The following is a 19,589-nucleotide window of genomic DNA, read 5'->3' as shown; positions in this document are numbered from 1 at the left end:
ATCCTTTCAGCAGAAGAGTAATAACTGAAGACGCCTTTGCATGTACCTTGATGGGGACATGTAATCAGTTTGCTAATCTTAATACTCTCACCACTACTACTTGCTGTGCTCTCCTCTGTTTCAGGTTCTATCATGATGCTCTCTCAAACTATAGGATATGTCTGATTTGCTTGAAATTTTAATTTTCCCCATCAGTGGCCCTTTTCTTCACTTTATTTGCACACAAATGGATTTTTTTTTTTAATCACGAAATGTATTTTTAAATAATAAGGAGAGCCCTAGCTGGTTTTGCTCAGTGGATAGAGCATCGGCCTGAGGACTGAAGGGTCCCAGGTTCGATTCCGGCCAAGGGCACATGTGGGTTGCAGGCTCAATACCCACCCCCCCAGTAGGGGGCTTGTAGGAGGCAGCCAATCAATGATTCTCTCTCATTAATGTTTCTATCTCTCTATCCCTCTCCCTTCCTCTCTGAAATCAATAAAAATATTTTTTTTAAAAAAAAGGAAATTCTGAGATAACTATATGCTTAAGAGAAACTAATAAACAAAGGTTAAAAAATAATAAGGAGAACAGAAGGGGAATTTAGGGGGATAAGAAAGAGGAGAGGGAGGTAGCAAATGAATGCATTGGTACCTTTGGCCAAATAAATAGATTGGGACTAGCATATTAAGCTTTTGTGATAGAATTAGAACTCAGTTATCTTCTATAGTTACATTTCCTCATTTGATCTTTTGCCCTGAGCCTGTACTTTCTTCCCAGTGGTAGTCTTTTCATATTTTTTAAGAAGAAGGATCATGAACTCTTTATGAATCTGATAAAAGCTATAAACATGAAAATTGTCATTACTTCAAAATATGCAAGTACATATAAACACAACGTTGCATATAATTATGAGGCTTTATAAGCAACCTAAAGTCGTCCCATAAACACAGAATTAATGGCACCTGCTGTGAAAGTCTTATTACTATCACCTCAATAAATCAAGGGCTTCCTATGTCCCAGTCTTGTGTTGCAAAGAAACACAATTCACCAAACAAAAGGAATGTAAACTAATTCAAATTTCTACTAGTATGTGTTATAGAACTTTAAAGAACATTGAAAAGATTTCATCCTCAGGAGTACGTGTTAAGTCTCTGTTCTCATTCACTGTATATCCCCCTCTGGAAGCTCCTTCAAACTTATTTGCACCCGTACGATTTAATTCCCCACACAGTTTACTCTGACAATCAGCCATGTGGCTCATCTCTTTTTCTGTCTTTTCTCTCTTCAGCCTCCCATTCACATGCTCCACTTTTGACTCTCTCCTTTTTGTTTCCTTCTTAGACAAGTAAAACTTGGCCCTGTTCAATGCAAATTCCCTTTTTGACTTCCTCAGATCTTCGTCACCTGAGTACCACAGTTGGCATAGAACTACCCAGGAATTAGAAAGAATAAAAGAGAAAGGAAGAAATGTGCACCCAGAATTTTCCTTAGAGATTTGTGTTTGGTAGGGGAGAAGGAAATATACAGAGAAAAGCCTAAGACACCCATATACTTACATTATTCCCTCATGAGATTAATTTCTGGTGGGTAATTATGTCTAATTTTAGCATTGGAAGGTCAGGTGGTGATTAATAATTTCACTTTTTCTCTTTCTTTGTTATTCACCTTCTGCAGTATCTTCCTAATTTTCTTTTTGTAGATAGGTAGGAACTGGAAAACAGTGACTGATTATAGGTATATACCATAATTATAAATCCAAAGGGTTGTTCCTGTCAAAGTAGTCAGTCACCTTGATAAAGCTGCACCTTTCTTTCAAAAAAGATGGGGCTTCTCTTTCAGAACCTGACATGCATTCTTCAGCATATTATCAGTTGGATCGGATCGCTGCAATCTGAACCAATCAAAGTCATTTGGACTTAAACCTTTTTAATAAAATGGATGGTCAACCTTGACAATTTTTTTAAAAGTGTTTTTATAGATACAACTAAAGAAATTTAGCTGTTTGTATTTATCTGTTTTAATGTGACTTGTAGACTGAATCTAAAAGCAGTTCAAAGCTGGTACCCCTAAGAGACATTGGCCAGTGCATTGTTATGGATTTAAACCTATGGTCTTCTAGGATAAGTATTTGAAAGTAAATAATCAATTGTGTTTATGAGTTTAAGTACATTTGTTGTGTTGTTTAGTAGTGTATTTCTGCAATAAAATCATGCTTTTTTTTTTGGTCATTCTGCCACTAGTGCTATGACTTTTCTCCCACATTTGTGTTTATAATTCCTGGATTTGTAATAATGTGCTGTGATTATGATCTTAGACTTTGGAGTTAGACAGACTTTGGTTCAAACCTTGGCTCTCCACATGCCTTGGAGCAAGCTAGATGGCAGCTCTAAGCCTCAGGGGCCTAAGCTATAAATGGTAACAACTGAACCTACCTGGAGGGTTAGTGGTTAAAATGAATGAGAGAACAGGAAGAAAACATTTACTGCAGACACTAGCACAGAGCGAGTTGTCAGTAAGTGTCACTAAGTAGTGGGAACAGGAGGAGGAGGAGGACAGGTGGCAGGTGACGGTGCTACCATGGCCCTTTTTTAGTCAGTAGCTTAGCTCTATGTCCCTTGCTCTCTTTTATTGATTACCTCTCTTCATGCCCTCATGCTGCCCCGTTTTTTTCTTTTTTTATACACTTCTCTTGTTAGTTTCTCTCTCTTCTCTTCGCTCTGTTTTACATATGCAGATCGTTCTGGATAGGGATGTTTCAGAAGAACTGATTCAATGCCAGAAGCTATGACACTTACTCATACCACAGGGACTGTTGAGTAATATAAGAACAAAGTGAGATAAAAATGGTGGATCCCTGTGGACACAAGCAACTCTTCTCACTTGAGTTTTTTTTGAAGCTTATAGATTTTTCAGCTTCTTGACATTCATTCCTAAACTAACTTGCACATTTTCCAGTGTTTGGCAAACTTAGCACATTTATGCCATGAGTCAACATTTCCTGGCATGAAATGATGGCCATGAGCACTCTTGCCTATGTGCTATAAGTTTACAGTAAACTGGGAAGAGCCAAACAGGCCTTTTGGGATCAGTGGACCAGGGTATGACCCGATCCATCAACAGCAGGAACTCTAACAGGTGTCAGTCCTACGCAAACCATTGAGTAATCTCCCGCCTCTTGTCACTAGCACATAATTAACTAGTTACTTCAACTTATTATGAGGTAGCTAAGTGTGAGATCATCTGCTGAGAAATGCTGATCACTGAATTAAGGATGTAAAGTCATAATTTCATTGAGGTTTTATGGACAGATATTTCCCCTTTTCACAAAATCCCATATTATGTGAGGTATTAAACGTTTTAACACATATATGTTTAATTAAATTATATTACTCAAGTACTCGTGGGACTTACCCTGCCATGTAGTCAGCATCACACTTATTCAGAAGAACTAATTACTCTGAACAGCACTACTTTATAGAAAACTTTAAAAAGGAGTCCATGTTGTCTTTCCTGAACAAATGTTACATATAGTCACCTGTACCCAATGTTACTACTTAAAATTGGGTGATGGGTGTTATTATATGGGCCTGGACACCATAAGAGAAATAGGCTCTTTTCTGTCACTATTACATAAAAGGTAAGTCTGCTTGGTCTACTTAGAGTAGAGATCAGTGTTATGACATAAACCTAGCAAATGGAAAAAGTTTAGTTGACAAAAGCCATCTATGCCCACATTAAAAAGAAATAATATATATTCATCATTTCATGTAACACCATGCCAGGCATTATACTGGATTCTAACGACTCAGAGATAGTTTCCTTCCTTCAAGGAGTTTTCCATCTAATCAGCAAGGCCAACCAATAAACAGATAATCAAGTTATGGTGTAGTTTGCGATAAGAAAGGTATGCATGACGTACTATGTGAGCAAAGAGCAGATTTCAGAGGAAGTGGTTCTAAATAGCTTTCTAAAAGAAGATGTCCCTTGAGCTAAATTCTACAAGAAGTCAGAGAGGCAAAGGTAATGATGTTGGAACGATGTTCCAACAACACATGTATTTTCCCAGAAGCAGAAGAATTCAAGGTACATTCTTTCTTTTCACCTTGGTCTTTGCCATTATCTGTTATAGCACTTCTATAAACCATGACAGCCTACAGCATCATTTTATTAGAGTGTGTCTGTATCTATCTATACACACACATATTATCTCTCTTAAAAATGCCATTTATTAATCCCCTACTCTGTGTAGCTCACCGAGCTTTGTAGGTAACTCCATTCTCCAACCACGCTCTGTAGTTTATACTCCTTCCCCATTGCATGGGTGAGAAAGTTGAGAATTAGAGAACTCAGTAGCTTGTGTGAGGTTCTCCCACCAGGAAATGGCAAAACTGGAATTCGAGCGCAGGTCTATTTAAAAACTATTGCTTTTAAACACCTCACTCTACTGCTGGTAATTGTTTGAGTTCTGACTTTCTCCCAAGTATGACACATTCTCATACTATCACTTTTGCTGCTGTCAGCTAGAAATAATAATAGTTAACATGTATACTTCGAGTTTAGAAAACACTTTTATGCTTTTTTTCATTTGATTCTCACAACAATGCTGACATGTTAGGAAGTAAATATTGCTATCTTTGCTTTAAGTGAGGAAACTGGGGTTCATGTTGAATGTTTTGCTTAACATTATGCAGCTAGTAAGGAACAAAATAGAAACTGGAACATGTCACTTGAGATTCAGAAGCCCAGGTTGCACACAATATACAAAAATTAACTAAACATGGATCATAGACCTAAATGGAAAACCTTAAACTATAAATCCTCCAGATGCGAACATAGGAGAAACTCTTTGTGCTCGTGGGTTTGGCAAACACTTCTTAGATAGGACACACAAAAAAACACAGGCCATAAAATAATTGATCAATTGGGCTTGATTAAAATTAAAAACAATGTTTTGGAAAGACACTGTTCAGAAAATGAAAAGACAAGCCAAAGACTTAGAAAAAAATGTTTGTAAAAACATATATCTGATAAAAGACTGGTATCAAGAATATATAAAGAACTCTCACAAATCAGTAGTAAGAAAAAAATGGCCCAATTATTAAAAATGGACAAAATATTTGAAAGAATACTTTATCTTTTTATTTTAATTTTTATTTTTCAATTACATTTTACTTTCAATATCATCTTATATTGGTTTCAGGTGTACAGCATATTTAACATTTTTTAAAATGGGCAAAGGACTTGAATAGACATTTCTCCAAAGAAGAGGTACAAATGGTCAACAAGCATACAAAAAGATGTCCTTTGTCATTAAGCATTAGGAAATTTCAAATTAAAACCACAATGAGATATCATTTCACACCCACTAGGATGGTTATCACACACAAGAAGAAGAAGAAGAAGAAGAAGAAGAAGAAGAAGAAGAAGACGACGACAGAAAAGAACAAGTGCTGTTGAGGATGCGAAGAAATTGGAATTCTTATACCTTGTTGGAACTATAAAATGATTCAGACACTGTAGTAAGCAGTTTGACAGTTTCTCAATAAGTTAAACATAGAATTACAACATTACCAAGCTATTCCACTCCTAGATATATACCCAAAAGCATTGAAAACATGTGTTCAACCAAAAAATGTGTACACAAATGTTTATAGCAGCACTATTCACAATAGCCAAAGGTAGAAAAAAACTACTTGTCCATCAACTGATGAAGTGATAAATAAAATGTGGTATATCCATGAAATGGAATATTATTCAGCCTTAAAAAGGAAGGAGTTAACCTCAGTTTTTAAGAATTAATCGTTATATGGGAAGGTGTTCAACATATGTCTAATAACAAGACCCATGGGAAATTATACAGAAATGCTCATTTTAAATATTTGAAGAACAACAACAACAAAAGCAATGAAGTACTATTATATGCTAGGACATGGATGAACCTTGAAAACGTTTTGCTAAGTGAAAGAAACCAGACACAAGGCTGGTTTCTTGAATGAGTCCATTTAAATTAAATACCCAGAATAGGCAAATTTTTGGAGACAGAAAGAAGATAAGTCTTTGCCAGTGGCTATTAGTAATGGAAAATTTGATGTTATGTGTATTTTAACACACACACACACACACACACACACACACACACACACATACAAAAAGAAAAGATGTGGATGGCTGTAAAAATATTGACCATCCTTGGCTTTTAGGAAATTGTAAATTAAAACTACAAAGAGATACCATGATATACCTACTGGAATAGCTCAAATTAAAGACTCTAAAGATGCCAAATACTGGTGAGGATGTATAGCAACTGAAATTGTCACATGTCACTGTGAGAATGCAAAATGGCACAGCCCCTTGGGGAAAGAGTTTTGTAGTTCATTAAAAAATTAAATATGCACTTACCATATGACCCAGCCACCCTACTCTGAGGGATTTACCCAAGAAAAATAAAGACCTATATCCACATAAAGTTCTATTTGCAAATGTTCACAGCAGCTTTCTTAATAATTGCCCCAAACTGGAAATAATCTGAATATTCATCCCCTGGTAAATGAACAAACTATTGTACATCCATAAATGAAAACTCAGTAATAAAATGAAACAAACTAGTAGTAGCAGGAGTGAATCTCAGATGCATTATCTAATGAAAGAAGCCAGACTCAAAGACGACGTATTATGTTATTCTATTTATATGGCTTTCTGGAATAGGAAAGACTGTAGGGACAGAAAACCAATCCGTGGTTGCCAGGAGCTGTGATTGGGAGAAGAGAATTAATTATAAAGAGGAAGGGGGAATTTGTGGGAAGGGCAGGGGTGTTGATGGAAATGTTCTCCATGTTGCTTATAGTAGTAGTTAACACAACTGTGTACTTTGGCAAAATTTATGGAACAGTACACATAGGGTGAATTTTACTCTATTATAAGTTACACCTCAGTTAAGCTGACTTAAAACTACTTGTTTTGTATCCTCCATTATTGTCTCTCTGAGGAGCACATGCATTGACCCTTTATTTCCCAGTATTAAAAGTAGAAGGAAGGTTGTTTCTAAACCCGAAGATCAAAACGGTTGCAATCTCTCTGCCATAATTGCACAGCCCAAAGAAAAAGCTGTTAGGTTCATTCAATGTGAATGAGAACCAGAAGGAAATAATGACCATGCTTCTGGGTCGTCAAGAAGGGAAAGGGAATGGGAGAAGGGATGAAGAAAGGTAGAATTGGTGGGAAATTAAGCAGCTATTAAATGGGGAAAGGCGTGTTAGGCTCAGTTGAGTAGGGAAGATGAATTCAGGATTATTTCTAGACTCACAATCAAAAGCATATTTTGCCCTCTGCATCCTAGGATCCCAAACAGTTGGGTTCTTTGAGAGACTGTTGTGCAACACTTACATTTAGATGGAAACAAAAGGATTCCAGTCTGTTAAATCACCTCATGGCTGGGGACTGGTCGCACCTTACACAGTGCTCGGCAACTACTGGGAACACAACAGATATTTGAGGGGTTAATGAGTGAGTATACTAAAACTTGCTGAAGGCCCAAGCTATTTTCTATTAAATTAAAAACCCTACAGGGAAATGTAATACAGCTATTGTTTTGTCCATTATTACTGCCACAGCACTAGAGGAAACAGTATCTCTTTCTTTATTGTGTGCTTATCCTGAACAAATCCTCATCAAAATAGACTGCTCCAATGTTTAAAAGATAGACTAGGTCTAAATGGATTCAGTATAGACTTCAGCAACTGAATATACAATTTCAGCAAAGTATGTGTTTTCCAGTTCGAGCCCACTAAAGCTGATACATGGATCATATAACTGATTTGTGGCACCTTCGGCCTGCATCTACCCAATGGTTTATTCAAACAGAATAGACAAACACCTATAAAGTGAAAAGCTCCACTGGGAATTGACCAAACCACATCACGTTCTTCACACCTAGGATATTCCAACCAACAGTAATTTTATAGCAGCTCTTCATAGTATCAGAGACAGAGCTCTGTCTGTAGCCAGGAAGCCACAATACAAGCAAACCTTTCCCTAATGCACAACAAAGAAACGAGTTTATGAAATCCCCATTAAATATAATTGAACACTGGAGAGAAGCGTAGAACAGAGGCAAGATGAGATGATGAACATAACACATAGGAACCAATTAAAAATGTACCATCTCTGCAGAAAAACACCCATGTGTTGAGAAAGCTTTTTATGAATATTAAGTACTGTAACATAACATAATATAGGACTGAGAGTCTCAAATACCAGTGGCCAAAAGATGTACAATATTTTTAAGGAAATATACCTAAAATAGATTAAATGGTAAAAATCAATGCCCCCAATTTATCATTATTATCTCAGTTTTGAATATTACTTATCTTCACTAATAAGCAAGGTATGGTTAATAAATAATCCTTATTATCACTTTTTCTAATAATATAACAAATATTCTCTCTCTCTCTCTCTCTCTCTCTCTATATATATATATATATATATATATATACATACATCTAGGTACATCATATATATATGATTTCTGGCTAGGACACAAAAATCTGAGCTTAGAGAGTTGACTATTCTAAGAAAGAATTTTAAAAAGATGGAGACATCATAAATTAGCTAGGTCACCCAGAAAAATTGTGTTTGTTTTTCTCTGACTCCTATAGCTTTGTATTTACCATCTCCCAGAGAAAAAAACCATTTAAGTGATTATTTAAACTTTTTGTCTGTGCATGTTTACTGCAGCTTTTCCATAGCTATGGAAATAACATGGACTATGTCACTATGGCTTCCCCATTTTTCGAAATAAAGACAAACATCTGTATATCTTATCATACATACACATAAGCACTCACACATACACATTCATTTAATTATAATTTACACACTTTTCAAGGTATTCTTTACAATGGCATTTTATGAGATGAGGGTGAACTATCTGAGTAAGAAACTATCTTCACTTCCTATTTGAAATTCAGGGTGATTTAAATATTCCTGATGCTTTTGCCTGCAGTCTACAAAAGGTGAGCGACAGGCAGAGAATTCAGCTTTCCAGGGGTGATGACACAAGTGTCAGAGCAAGGGTTATGGGTTTAGAATACACTAGATATCCCCAGGACAGTGCACCTAAAAGAACTGGGTTAAAATGGTGAGGTGTCATGTGTGATAAACTTGGCAATTCAGAAAGAAAAAGAAAAATTTAGAGCCTGAGAAATCAAAGTAAATTATTTTCATAAAGAAAAAAAATTCCACTGCATTTAAAGACCATTTGAACACTGAGAATGTGAACTTTCAAAAGTTTGAAGCTGTGTTGTGGTGGTAGTGGTTGTTGTTTTCGCCTGCATGCACACATTCTTTGAGCAAACATTTATTCAACATTAACTATATATAAGGAGGTAGAAGATGCTGGGAATACAAAAATGAATAAGACGCAACCCTCATAGTTTGCTCATAAAGGCCTTTAAACATCCAATATCTCTTACCGTATGCAATGCGGTACAACATTTTATTGCATTTGCATCAAATTCCAGAGAGATTTTTTAAAAATAAAAGAAAGAAATAGGAACATTACATTTTTAATTTAGCTAATAGAAAACATTTTGTACTCTTAAAAAAAAGTTTATATTCAACTTTCATTTCTCAGGTCTTCCTTTTCTTTACCATGGAAATTTGCTTAGGGATAGATAGTATTTTTCACTATTGATATAATAGTGAAGTCCCATCTTTTTCTTTTTAAAATTTTTAAAAAATTTATTAAGTTTATTGAACTGACATTAGTTAATAAAATTCTATAATACATCATCTGTATATTGTATGTGTGTTCACCACTCAAAGTCAAATCTCCTTCGGCCGCTACATATTTGACTCCCATTATCCTTTACTATCTCCCCTCCCCCCACACACCCCTTCTCTCTGGTAACCACCATACTGTTGTCTGCATCTGAGTTTTTGTTTGTTTGCCTTGTTTTTTTCTTTGTTGCTTTCAGTTTATATCCCACATATGAGTAAAATCACATGGTTCTTCACTTTTTTCATCTGACTTATTTCAAGATCCATCCATGTTGTCACTAATGGCAATATTTCATCTTTTCTTATGGCTGAGTAGTATTCCATTGTATGTGTGTACCACATCTTCTTTATCCAACTATCTATTGAAATCCCATCTTTTTCAAAGTGCTTGGACTAGTTCCCCATCTATAAATATGCAAACAAATATTTCCATTGGCATCAGCATAAATTCTGACCTCTCCTTCATTTATTTACATTTCTCCTTATTTTCAAAAGCAGACATATGATAGATGTCTCAGGGATAAGGTAAGAGTGAAATGTTTACAGAGAATCCATACAAGCCACATTTACCCTCTAGGTCAGTAGTCGGCAAACTCATTAGTCAACAGAGCCAAATATCAACAGTACGATTGAAATTTCTTTTGAGAGCCAAATTTTTTAAACTTAAAGTTCTTCTAACGCCACTTCTTCAAAATAGACTCGCCCCAGCCGTGGTATTTTGTGGAAGAGCCACACTCAAGGGGCCAAAGAGCCGCATGTGGCTCGTGAGCCGCAGTTTGCCGACCACGGCTCTAGGTACATGAATTTGAAGGTAGGTATTTATTCCACATTTAATTATGTCTTTCCCCCCAAATCCCTATTTTCACCACATCTTTTATGATTACTGCATTAATATTTGCACAGAAGAGAGGTTGTGCACATTTCTGGTTAGTAAGTTTTATACAAGATTTTATTCTGCTTTTAAAAATTACTCATTCACTCACCAAATCCAAACTAAGGTTGTCCAGTGTTACCTGAGCTTACTGATGGGTTTTTAAAGCCAGCCTTTGCTGCCCCACCCACACCCTGTCTTTATGGAAAACACTCCGCAGACTGACAAAGACTTTGCTCTCAGCCACGTCAAGCGCCTTGTCCCAGTGCAGTGGTTCGAAGCATTTTTATTTCATGGACCAGTAAAATCTCTCTACACTGATATAATATTGCTATCATTTTATTCTGCAGTTATGAATTTAAAAAGCAAAACACAGCTACAAGAATTTAATGAAAAGAATAACAAAAAAGTAGTAAAGACATAACTTCAGAGGAAATTTATACATAGAATACATTTAGCTCTATAAAAAAAAAAAGCTCATAATTCTCTTTATTTTTTCTCTTCTTGCCATAGATTGACTTTTGGGAACCACTTCCTTCGAGCTTTGCATAGGGGCTATAAAAGAATAAGTTAACCAAATATTCAATTTCTGCTGTTTATGTTCCATGGCATGGTTTCAGGTTTACACTGGCAGCAGAATAGAGGCAGTGAGGAAATGGATGATTCAGCTCCATACCATCACAGCCTTCCTAGCTATTCACACTGCCAGTGCGGTTGGTACCTCACACGCACAATGGGCAGGGGAATGCCAGTGCGAGGAGATTATTACTCAGAGTTTGCTCCAATCAAGCTAGTGTGCAACTAAGAGACATTAAGATTTAAAGAGTCACCCTCAGACACTGAAATTGATAAAATAAATGAATTTTTAAAAAGATGCTATGTGAGTCTCAAAAGCACAAGCGATGGCTTGGACATCTCCATCTGCTTTCAAGACTCAGGCATACTCAAGGCTAATTAAAGTGACCCTTTGGGAAAGTAATGGAATATAAGAAAGCAGTAAAATTACCTACTGTCTTCTACAACACCTTGGGCTTGTTGGCTTTTCAATGTGAATGATCTCAAATGCAGTTGAGAAATAGATCGGTATTATGGAGGAATTATATTGGTTTCACACATGTTTGTGTTTTCAAGTGATCAGGTTAAGTTTTCTCACCAGCAAAGATAAAGCCTCAGCAAGTATGAAGCTCTTACAAAAGAAAAAACAACAACAACAACAAAAAATGAACAGCAAAAAAACCTGAAAATGTCCAGAGGTGCCCTCCTTTAGTGCAGATAGCGATTGTCTCAATGGCCTTAAGAACGGCTGGGTTTTCCATCATGTGAAGTTCGTCAGCAAAGGTGTGAGTGCTGATGAAAAAAAAACCCACAAAGACATTTCCCCTTTACTAAAACAACAGATTGATGAAGAAGGCTACATCCTGGATCATATTTTTAATGTAGATCAAAATAGTCTCTTTTAAAAGCAACTGCCCCCAGGACCGACATCTCAAAGGAGGAAATACAAGCCCCAGGGGTTAGGCTGCAAAGGATGCAGCCTGTAGCTAGAGGCAGAGGCTGGGAGAATGTTAACTGTGCTCCTCACTCTACCATGTTGTTTGTTGTTTTTGTTAATGCTTGGTTCAACGTCCCCTACATTTTGAGTCATCTGCCCCAACTCTGTTTTCTTCACAAGCCCTGATATTTGTGGTGTGCAATTTTGTAGAACTATGGTTGTAAGCCAGAATACCTGTATTTTTATTCTCACACGGCAGTCAAAGCCCGCGATGTAACTGATGGAGGGGAAGGGCAGTGATCTGGGGAGAGGTTATTAGAAGGTTACCCAGCATCATCTAGAGGAAATGGCTCCTGATGTGATCCTAATTCTTTGCATTGACATGGCTCTGGTTGGAGAAAGGCAATGCATCAGACTATCCTGGCTTAATGGAAAAAAGAAGAAAAAAAATAGTAAAGAATACTTAATTCCCTTATTTCTAATTTTGTGTTTGCTCTACAATCTTCTAACCCAGGATTGGTATATAGGATTTCTCTCAAGTGTCAACTCCAATTGACTGGTAGTGGCTGCCTGAAGCAATGAAGTGAGGAGGATGCTGAGGCCACTCTGGGCTCAGTGGGAAAGAATGCCACAATTGATTAGTGATGTCTGTCAGGAGTTGCCGAACGTGTGTCACCCCTCTAATCTATGACACAGTTGAGGAAATTTGCCTACTAGGATGCATGGTCTGGGAAGGCAACCAGACTTGGTTCTGGAATCGGTACATTTACCTTTGTAAATGAACAAATTGATTCTCTGATAACCAGTCTATCTCTGTCAGTTTCACCTGAGGTTGCTCATTTGGGTGAACTGCAAAAAATGGAAGATTTAAACCAGCAATCTAAAGATGTTCGAAATCCTGACACCAAATGCTATTACCAGAAAACGCGCTCCTTGAAGGATCTTACCACTCATTATCTTTTGATTTATTATGTATTTACTATAAAGTACTCACCGAACTCCTCCCCTTCCCCTTTTTAATACTTGCCATATTTCATCAATTATAAGATGCCACCATCCAGGTGGTATATACCAGGAGACAGCCAGGATGCTGTTTTTCACACATTCTACTGGTCTAACAGTGGGACCACCACAGAAACCTCTTGATATTTAAATTAATGAGTTTTTTAAAACATTTTTATTGATTTCAGATAGGAAGGGAGAGGGAGAGAGAGACAAAAACATCAATGATGAGAATCATTGATCAGCTGCCTCCTGCACGCCCCCCCACTGGGGAATGAGCCCACAACCTGGGCATGTGCCCTTGACCAGAATCGAACCAGAGACCCTTCGGACCGTAGGCCGACGCTCTATCCACTGAGCCAAACTGGCTAGGGTGATTAATGAATTCTTTAAGGAGAAAAGAACGTGAATTCCAGTTGCTGCCTGAAAACTTTGCTTTTTTGTGGATGAAAAAGTGCACAATCAGAACTTACGGAACAAGTGCCAGTGGCTCGGAAGAAACCCCCAGAAAGGACAATTCAGTGGAGCCCTCTTGTGAGAAATGGTGCGTTCCCAGGGTTCTGGGCCCCATAGAGGACAGGCTGTGTGAGGGAGAGTGTGGACACCAAACACTCTGAGTTAAAAAGTGTCCCAGGGAAGTCAAACTCTGAACGTGAAGAGGTTTTTGGAAAGGCTTAGCCAATGTATTCCTCTTTTGTTTCCTTTTCATGTTTGCAAAAGACCTATATGTAAATAGGTTTAAAAGAACAGTTCTCATAAGTATAAAATACAGCATTAGATCACATTGGCACCATTTTTTTCTCCCTTTGGTACGTAAAATATCAGTGCCTCATCCAATTGACGATGCCTTAGACTCAGTGAAATGCAGTGTAATTTACATCCATAACAAGTGAGAAGATGCAGCCTTAGGAACCTGATTTGTGCCTAGGTTGTCCAAGATCTCTCTTCAAGTGAATTGCACATGTAGGATTAGAATTTATGAGACCTTAATCCTTGCCTCGCCCACTTGAACATCACTTAGTGCCATATTTCAGAAAGGTTGGTTCTAAGTAACCAAATCAAGGGCTGGATGGCCCACTAGAAATGGTCAGCCTAAAATACAGCCCTTCTATAGACCTAACCAATAAGATTGGTCTACATGGGTAGAGAGGTCTGACAGCCCAAGGGCACGCTTTAGCTGTCGGCATAGGTACGGAAGGAAGAACGCCCTTTGTCATGTGTGTCACTGAATTTTTTGCTAATTATCAACTATCATTTTCTGGAAATACCCAGTAGCCTACTTGTCTGCATCCCTCTTTTCATCTTTAAGTTCATTCTCACACAAAAGGAACTTTTTTTTTTTGCGTGAACTTTCACAATTAATAATCATGATACATAGAACTATTAAATTAAACAATACAAAATTGACAATATTTTACCATTTCTGACCTACAGAATCAGGAAGTTTGTGTGGTGCAACTTAATGGGTGACATACGAGATTTTCATGTAAAGCAGTTCACAATCAGAGACAAGAAGACAGACCTCCATTCATCATTATTGAGAGCCTTCTAAGTACAATCTCTCTCCCATTGAAGCTTCTACCAGCTCTGTGGGAGCCTCTGAATAACACTTTTTGTGTAGATGGTCCCCTGTGAAGACCTTCATTTGATCAACTGTATATATAATATTCTATGTGGGGTTTTTTTTAACTCAGTAAACATTTATTGTACACTTAATGGGCTGGCCACCAGTCTCAGCCTTACATACAAAGATTAGTGCATCACAGTCCCTACGCTTCGGAGCATGCAGTCTAGGAAGGAAGACAGGCACGGACATAATTACAGTGCAAAATAGCAAGTCACATAATGGATATAAATAACACGCTGAAAAGGCACTTACCCTGCCTAGAAGAGCAAGAAGACCTCAGAGCAGGTGACATTTGTATTGGTTCTTAAAGGATGTGCAATTTACTTGGCAAAAAGGAGGGAACAATACAACATCCCCAAGCAGAATGGCTTGTTCAAAGTCACAGAAGAACAAAGAAGATATGTTTGAAGAACCTTCATCTGAGTGTAGATGGGACATGTAGATGGGAAGTGGCAAGAGATGAGGCTTGAGTGGAGGTAAAATCGGGTTATGAAAGGCCTGCCCATGTGGGGCCGAGGAGTTTGCATTTTTTTCCGCAGGTGGAGAGAAGTTGCAAAACACATTGAAGTGGGCTTAAGCAGTTTAGAAATAAAACTTCTTTTTCTGCTTTGAATTTATATGTTCAGTCCCATCACCACCTGAGTTTCTAGAAATGTTACATTAGCAACCCCGCAGCAGGCTTCCGCAGCATGAGCTTCTGCAGGGAGAGATCTTTTTATCCAACCTGGATTTCGAAGGGGGTTCAGCCCTGACATCCCTCTCAAACACAGTCATGGAGCTGTGGTTCCTCACTGCGGCTGGAAGCATAGCCAAAGGCTGCGTTGTTGTGAGAGATTGTGGCTTTGACAATCACGTGCTCCTCCACTGCAGGGCTGTCTACTTCACTTGGGGGAAGGAGCTTGCCAACACACACTTCATGTTTTCATATTGTCCTCATTGGGTAATTGCAAAATGGGTGATTCCACCTAAATGCAGCAAGTTTTATTTCATCCAAAATGCAAAGTGGCTAATCAGTAGCCCAGTTTTCCAGTCATGTGATCTGGCCTCTGGCATTTACCACCCATCGATGAAATTACACAGCACCGATAACTTACCAACTCACGCCTGGGCAGAACGTTTCCCCTTAAACTCCCTCCTCCTTAACACTTGTGTAATGTTTAATAGGGCCATGGTTCATCGATAGAGAGATATCAACTGGAATGTATCAAAACTTGACCACAAATGGAGATTTATGTGTGTGTGTATATAAATTATACATAGATAGACACACATATGTATATATATGAATACATATAAATGAGTTATCCCATTTATATGAATTTTCTGAATCCATAAAGCTCTGACTATCAAACATTTTTGTTTTGTTTTAAAAATTATACGTAGACACACGTGTATAAATGTGTGTGTATATATATGAATGCGTTACTTCATTTATCTGAATCTTTCAGATGCACAAACCTATGTGACTCTCTAAATAAGTCCTGGTACCAATTCCAACATTGAGGGGGGGTCCTCCTAAGCCAACAAACAATTCTCGGACACCAGCAGGATATCCAAGAATTCAATTCTGACATATCTACCCAGAGGTAGCATCAAATTGCACAGGTTAAGAGTTTAGTCCTACAAGACTAATGATTGAACTCCATCTTCATCCCCTGTCCCCTGTAATCACAGGGTTGGCTCCACTGGCATCAGCCCCCATCCTTAATTTTTTGACTTTCCAAAAGTCACCTCATTAACATAACAAAGGGCAACTTTATCACTCTCAACACTTAAGAAATTCCAAGGGTTTTGGGAGCTGTGAGTCGGGAATTGTGGACAACACCCGATATATATGGAAAATATATGTTGATCATCTGAATAACCAAATATGTATTTCTTGTAAATTATACTGTCACACTGTGAAATATACCATTAGTACTTTGATAGGAGTTGTGGTGAATCTATAGATTGCTTTGAGTAGTGATGGACATTTTATTTTATTTTTTTGTTAATCCTCACCTGAGGATATTATTCCCCTTGATTTTAGAGAGTTGAAGTGCGGGGAGAGAGAGAGAAGGACATCAATGTGAGAGAGACACATAGATTGGTTGCCTTCTGTAGGCATCCAGACCTGGGCCGAGGATCAAACCCATCATCCTTCAGTATGTGTGTCGATGCTCTAATCACTGAACAGCACGATCCAGGGCTAATATGGACATTTAAAATCTAGTCTTTATGGAAGTATTTCCAAAAGTGTTAGAAATGTGAGTTCCAGACTTAACCTGCTCTGTTTGAATTCCTTTTTCTTCACCGCTTAGCTTTCTGTCCTTGGACAAGCAACAATCTTTCTGAGTCTCAACTTTCTCATCTATAAAATGAGAATAAGTGTAACCACCTAATAGGGTTGCTGTGTGAATTCAATGGGGTGTGCAAGTAAAGCATTTGGTATCAGTGAACATTCAAGCAGAGCTAACAATGAATACTTCGTGCACATTAGAATTGGGTCTTGAATATTGGGACTATTATCGTGAACATTAATGATTACAGGAAAATTAATAAGCTGGCACCCTTGGGGCCTATTAGGAGCCAGAGAGTTATTTGTTCCTTCACTAAATGTCCCTGGACTATCAGTTGTCACATTCTGAAATTGCTAATTTATATAAAAACCTAACAGTGTTCTTCCTCCCTTAGTGCTTCACTGACAAATCAAATCATCTGACTTGTTAAAATTCCATCCAAAGCAGGAGAGTAAAAGCTCTGACTTGAGTGCCCGAGCCTGTCCTCTGGTGCCTGTCTCTTTTAGCCACTCAACAATCTCTTCTGCTGATTTCAAGATTATTGGCTCTGGAATTGCAAATACTAAATACTACAGCATGATTTCACGTATACGTGGAATCTTAAAGAGTCAAGCTCATAGGAACAGAGAGTAGAATGGTGATTGCTAGGAGCTGGTGGGCGGGAAAATGGGGACATATTGGTCAAAGGGTACAGTTACAGTTATAAGATGACAGTCCTGGAGGTCTATTCTGACTATAGTTAATAATACTGTATTGTATACTTGAAATCTGCTAAGACGATAGATCATAAAGTATGCCATCAAAAAAAAATTAACAAAAAAAAGTGAGATGATGGATATGCTAATTAGCTTGATTATGGTGATTATTTCAGTGTCTACGCATATCAAAACATCTAGTTGTGTACCCTAAATATATTCAATTTTTATTTGTCAACTTGATAATCAGTGAATGATTCTGTGAATATCATTTCCTTCTTATAAAAAAATCATTGTACTTTCAACTAATTGGGCATATCATGAGATACTAATATTGAAGTTCAACGAACTTCTGATTATCTTACCAAATAACTGAAAATGCAAACATGTAAGAATGTCACTGTAAACACTTGGATGACGGGGAAGCATAGGGGGTCTTGGTTTTGTTTCCTGTTGCTCCTTTAAGACATCTTGATTTCTGCCGATTGAGAAGCCTTCCCGAGGTGGGTGTTGACAGGATAGCACAACAGAGCACAGAATGTCAATTGCAATTACACCCCCCACACTTTTTTTTTTCCAGGTTACAAATGCTGCTGCCAACTCTCCTGGCCAAATGACTCTTCATCTGAAACCTCTCCTTGTGTGTGGAGGGGATGGATTCACTCATTCCAATTTTGATGGCTGCGTCACTTCTGCCCTGTGTGTTCTGGAAGCTTTAAAGAACCATATTTAGTACCTGTATTCTTTCTTTTAAATTTTTGAGTTACAGTTGACACCCAATGTTATGTTAGTTTCAGTTGGACAACATAGTGACTACACATTTATAGAACTTGGGAAGTCATCACCCCAGTAAGTCTATTTAGTACCTGCATTCTTAGTATCTACTAGTACATGTACTTTGGGTTTTTGTTTTCATAATTTTTAGTTATTGATTGTTTTGTTTTCTGTTTTGTTCAGATAAATTACTGGAAAATTGTTCTTCACTTGTCATTTTTCATATGGAGTAAAAAATCAATTTTATAACGTTGATAGTTACAACCCAGGCTAGAATAAAAATTCCTTGGACCTTACACCTTTGTCACCTTTCTGAGTTGCCATGACTACCCTCTGATGGAGGAAAAGTAGGGCTAAAGAATCCCCCAAAAATTTCGTCAAATTAAAGTAGCAGTTCATGTTCCCAAACCTTTATTTTTCTTTTAAAATTTTTGTTTCTAAATAAAGAATAATCATTATCAAAGGCTCATTTTTAATGTTCAAGTATGTCCTTGATTCAATATTTTTGCAAACTGCTGAACTTTAAGGTCCCTCCAAACTGTGAATAACAGAGTGTAATTTTTTTTCTCGTTTCTCTCCCAAGTTATTAAATGATCCTGAATTGTAGGTCAGAGATGTCCTTGTCTCTAGGATCGCAGTTTGGAGGGCAACTTGACTGACAAAGTAACCTCTCTTCAAATTTTCAGAAAATAACCAGATTCAACTTGACTTTCCAAGTCACACAGTACTTTTTAACCTTAAAAACTCCAATCTTGTTACGATAGATAAAGCATATTGATCTTTACCTTTTGTTATCTCTTACGGCTGCTGCTGTTTGTTACTTGTCTGTATGATCTAGTATGTGCTGTGCCATTTAGACTGGGTCAAGTTTAATGAATTTAATGCAACCAAAAAAAATGTACTGAACCAGAAAATAGATGCACTTCAAATAGTTCAATATTTGCCAACTTAATGGCTGTCGCATGCTTCAGTGACAACCCAGTGACCTGCTGGCTAGAGAGAAATTAATCCCCAGCCTTCCAAATAAGCGACTTGTTGCTAATTTGAAAAGCAAAATGGTGAGTTCTATTTTATGATTTTGAAAGGAAAG

The 19,589-nt window shown here is 37.5% G+C and overlaps 1 protein-coding gene across 3 annotated transcripts in view; it reads left to right on the top strand.

Moving 5' to 3' along the window:
* The window catches only part of RNLS (renalase, FAD dependent amine oxidase), a 229,346-nt gene extending 210,390 nt beyond the window's left edge, over nt 1–18,956 (top strand). For all 3 annotated transcript variants that reach the window (XM_079794253.1, XM_079794251.1, XM_079794252.1), the window contains one exon: nt 18,306–18,956. In XM_079794253.1, the coding sequence (XP_079650379.1) occupies nt 18,306–18,458 (153 nt within the window). In that variant the 3' untranslated portion in view covers nt 18,459–18,956. The remainder of the gene's footprint in view (nt 1–18,305) is intronic.
* Nucleotides 18,957–19,589: the final 633 nt, after the last annotated feature.

The sequence above is a fragment of the Cnephaeus nilssonii genome, assembly GCF_951640355.1.
Source record: "Cnephaeus nilssonii genome assembly, chromosome: 16".
NCBI lineage: Eukaryota > Metazoa > Chordata > Mammalia > Chiroptera > Vespertilionidae > Cnephaeus > Cnephaeus nilssonii.
Note: the sequence above shows the minus strand (reverse complement) of the source record. Positions and strands in the feature narration are given on the sequence as shown.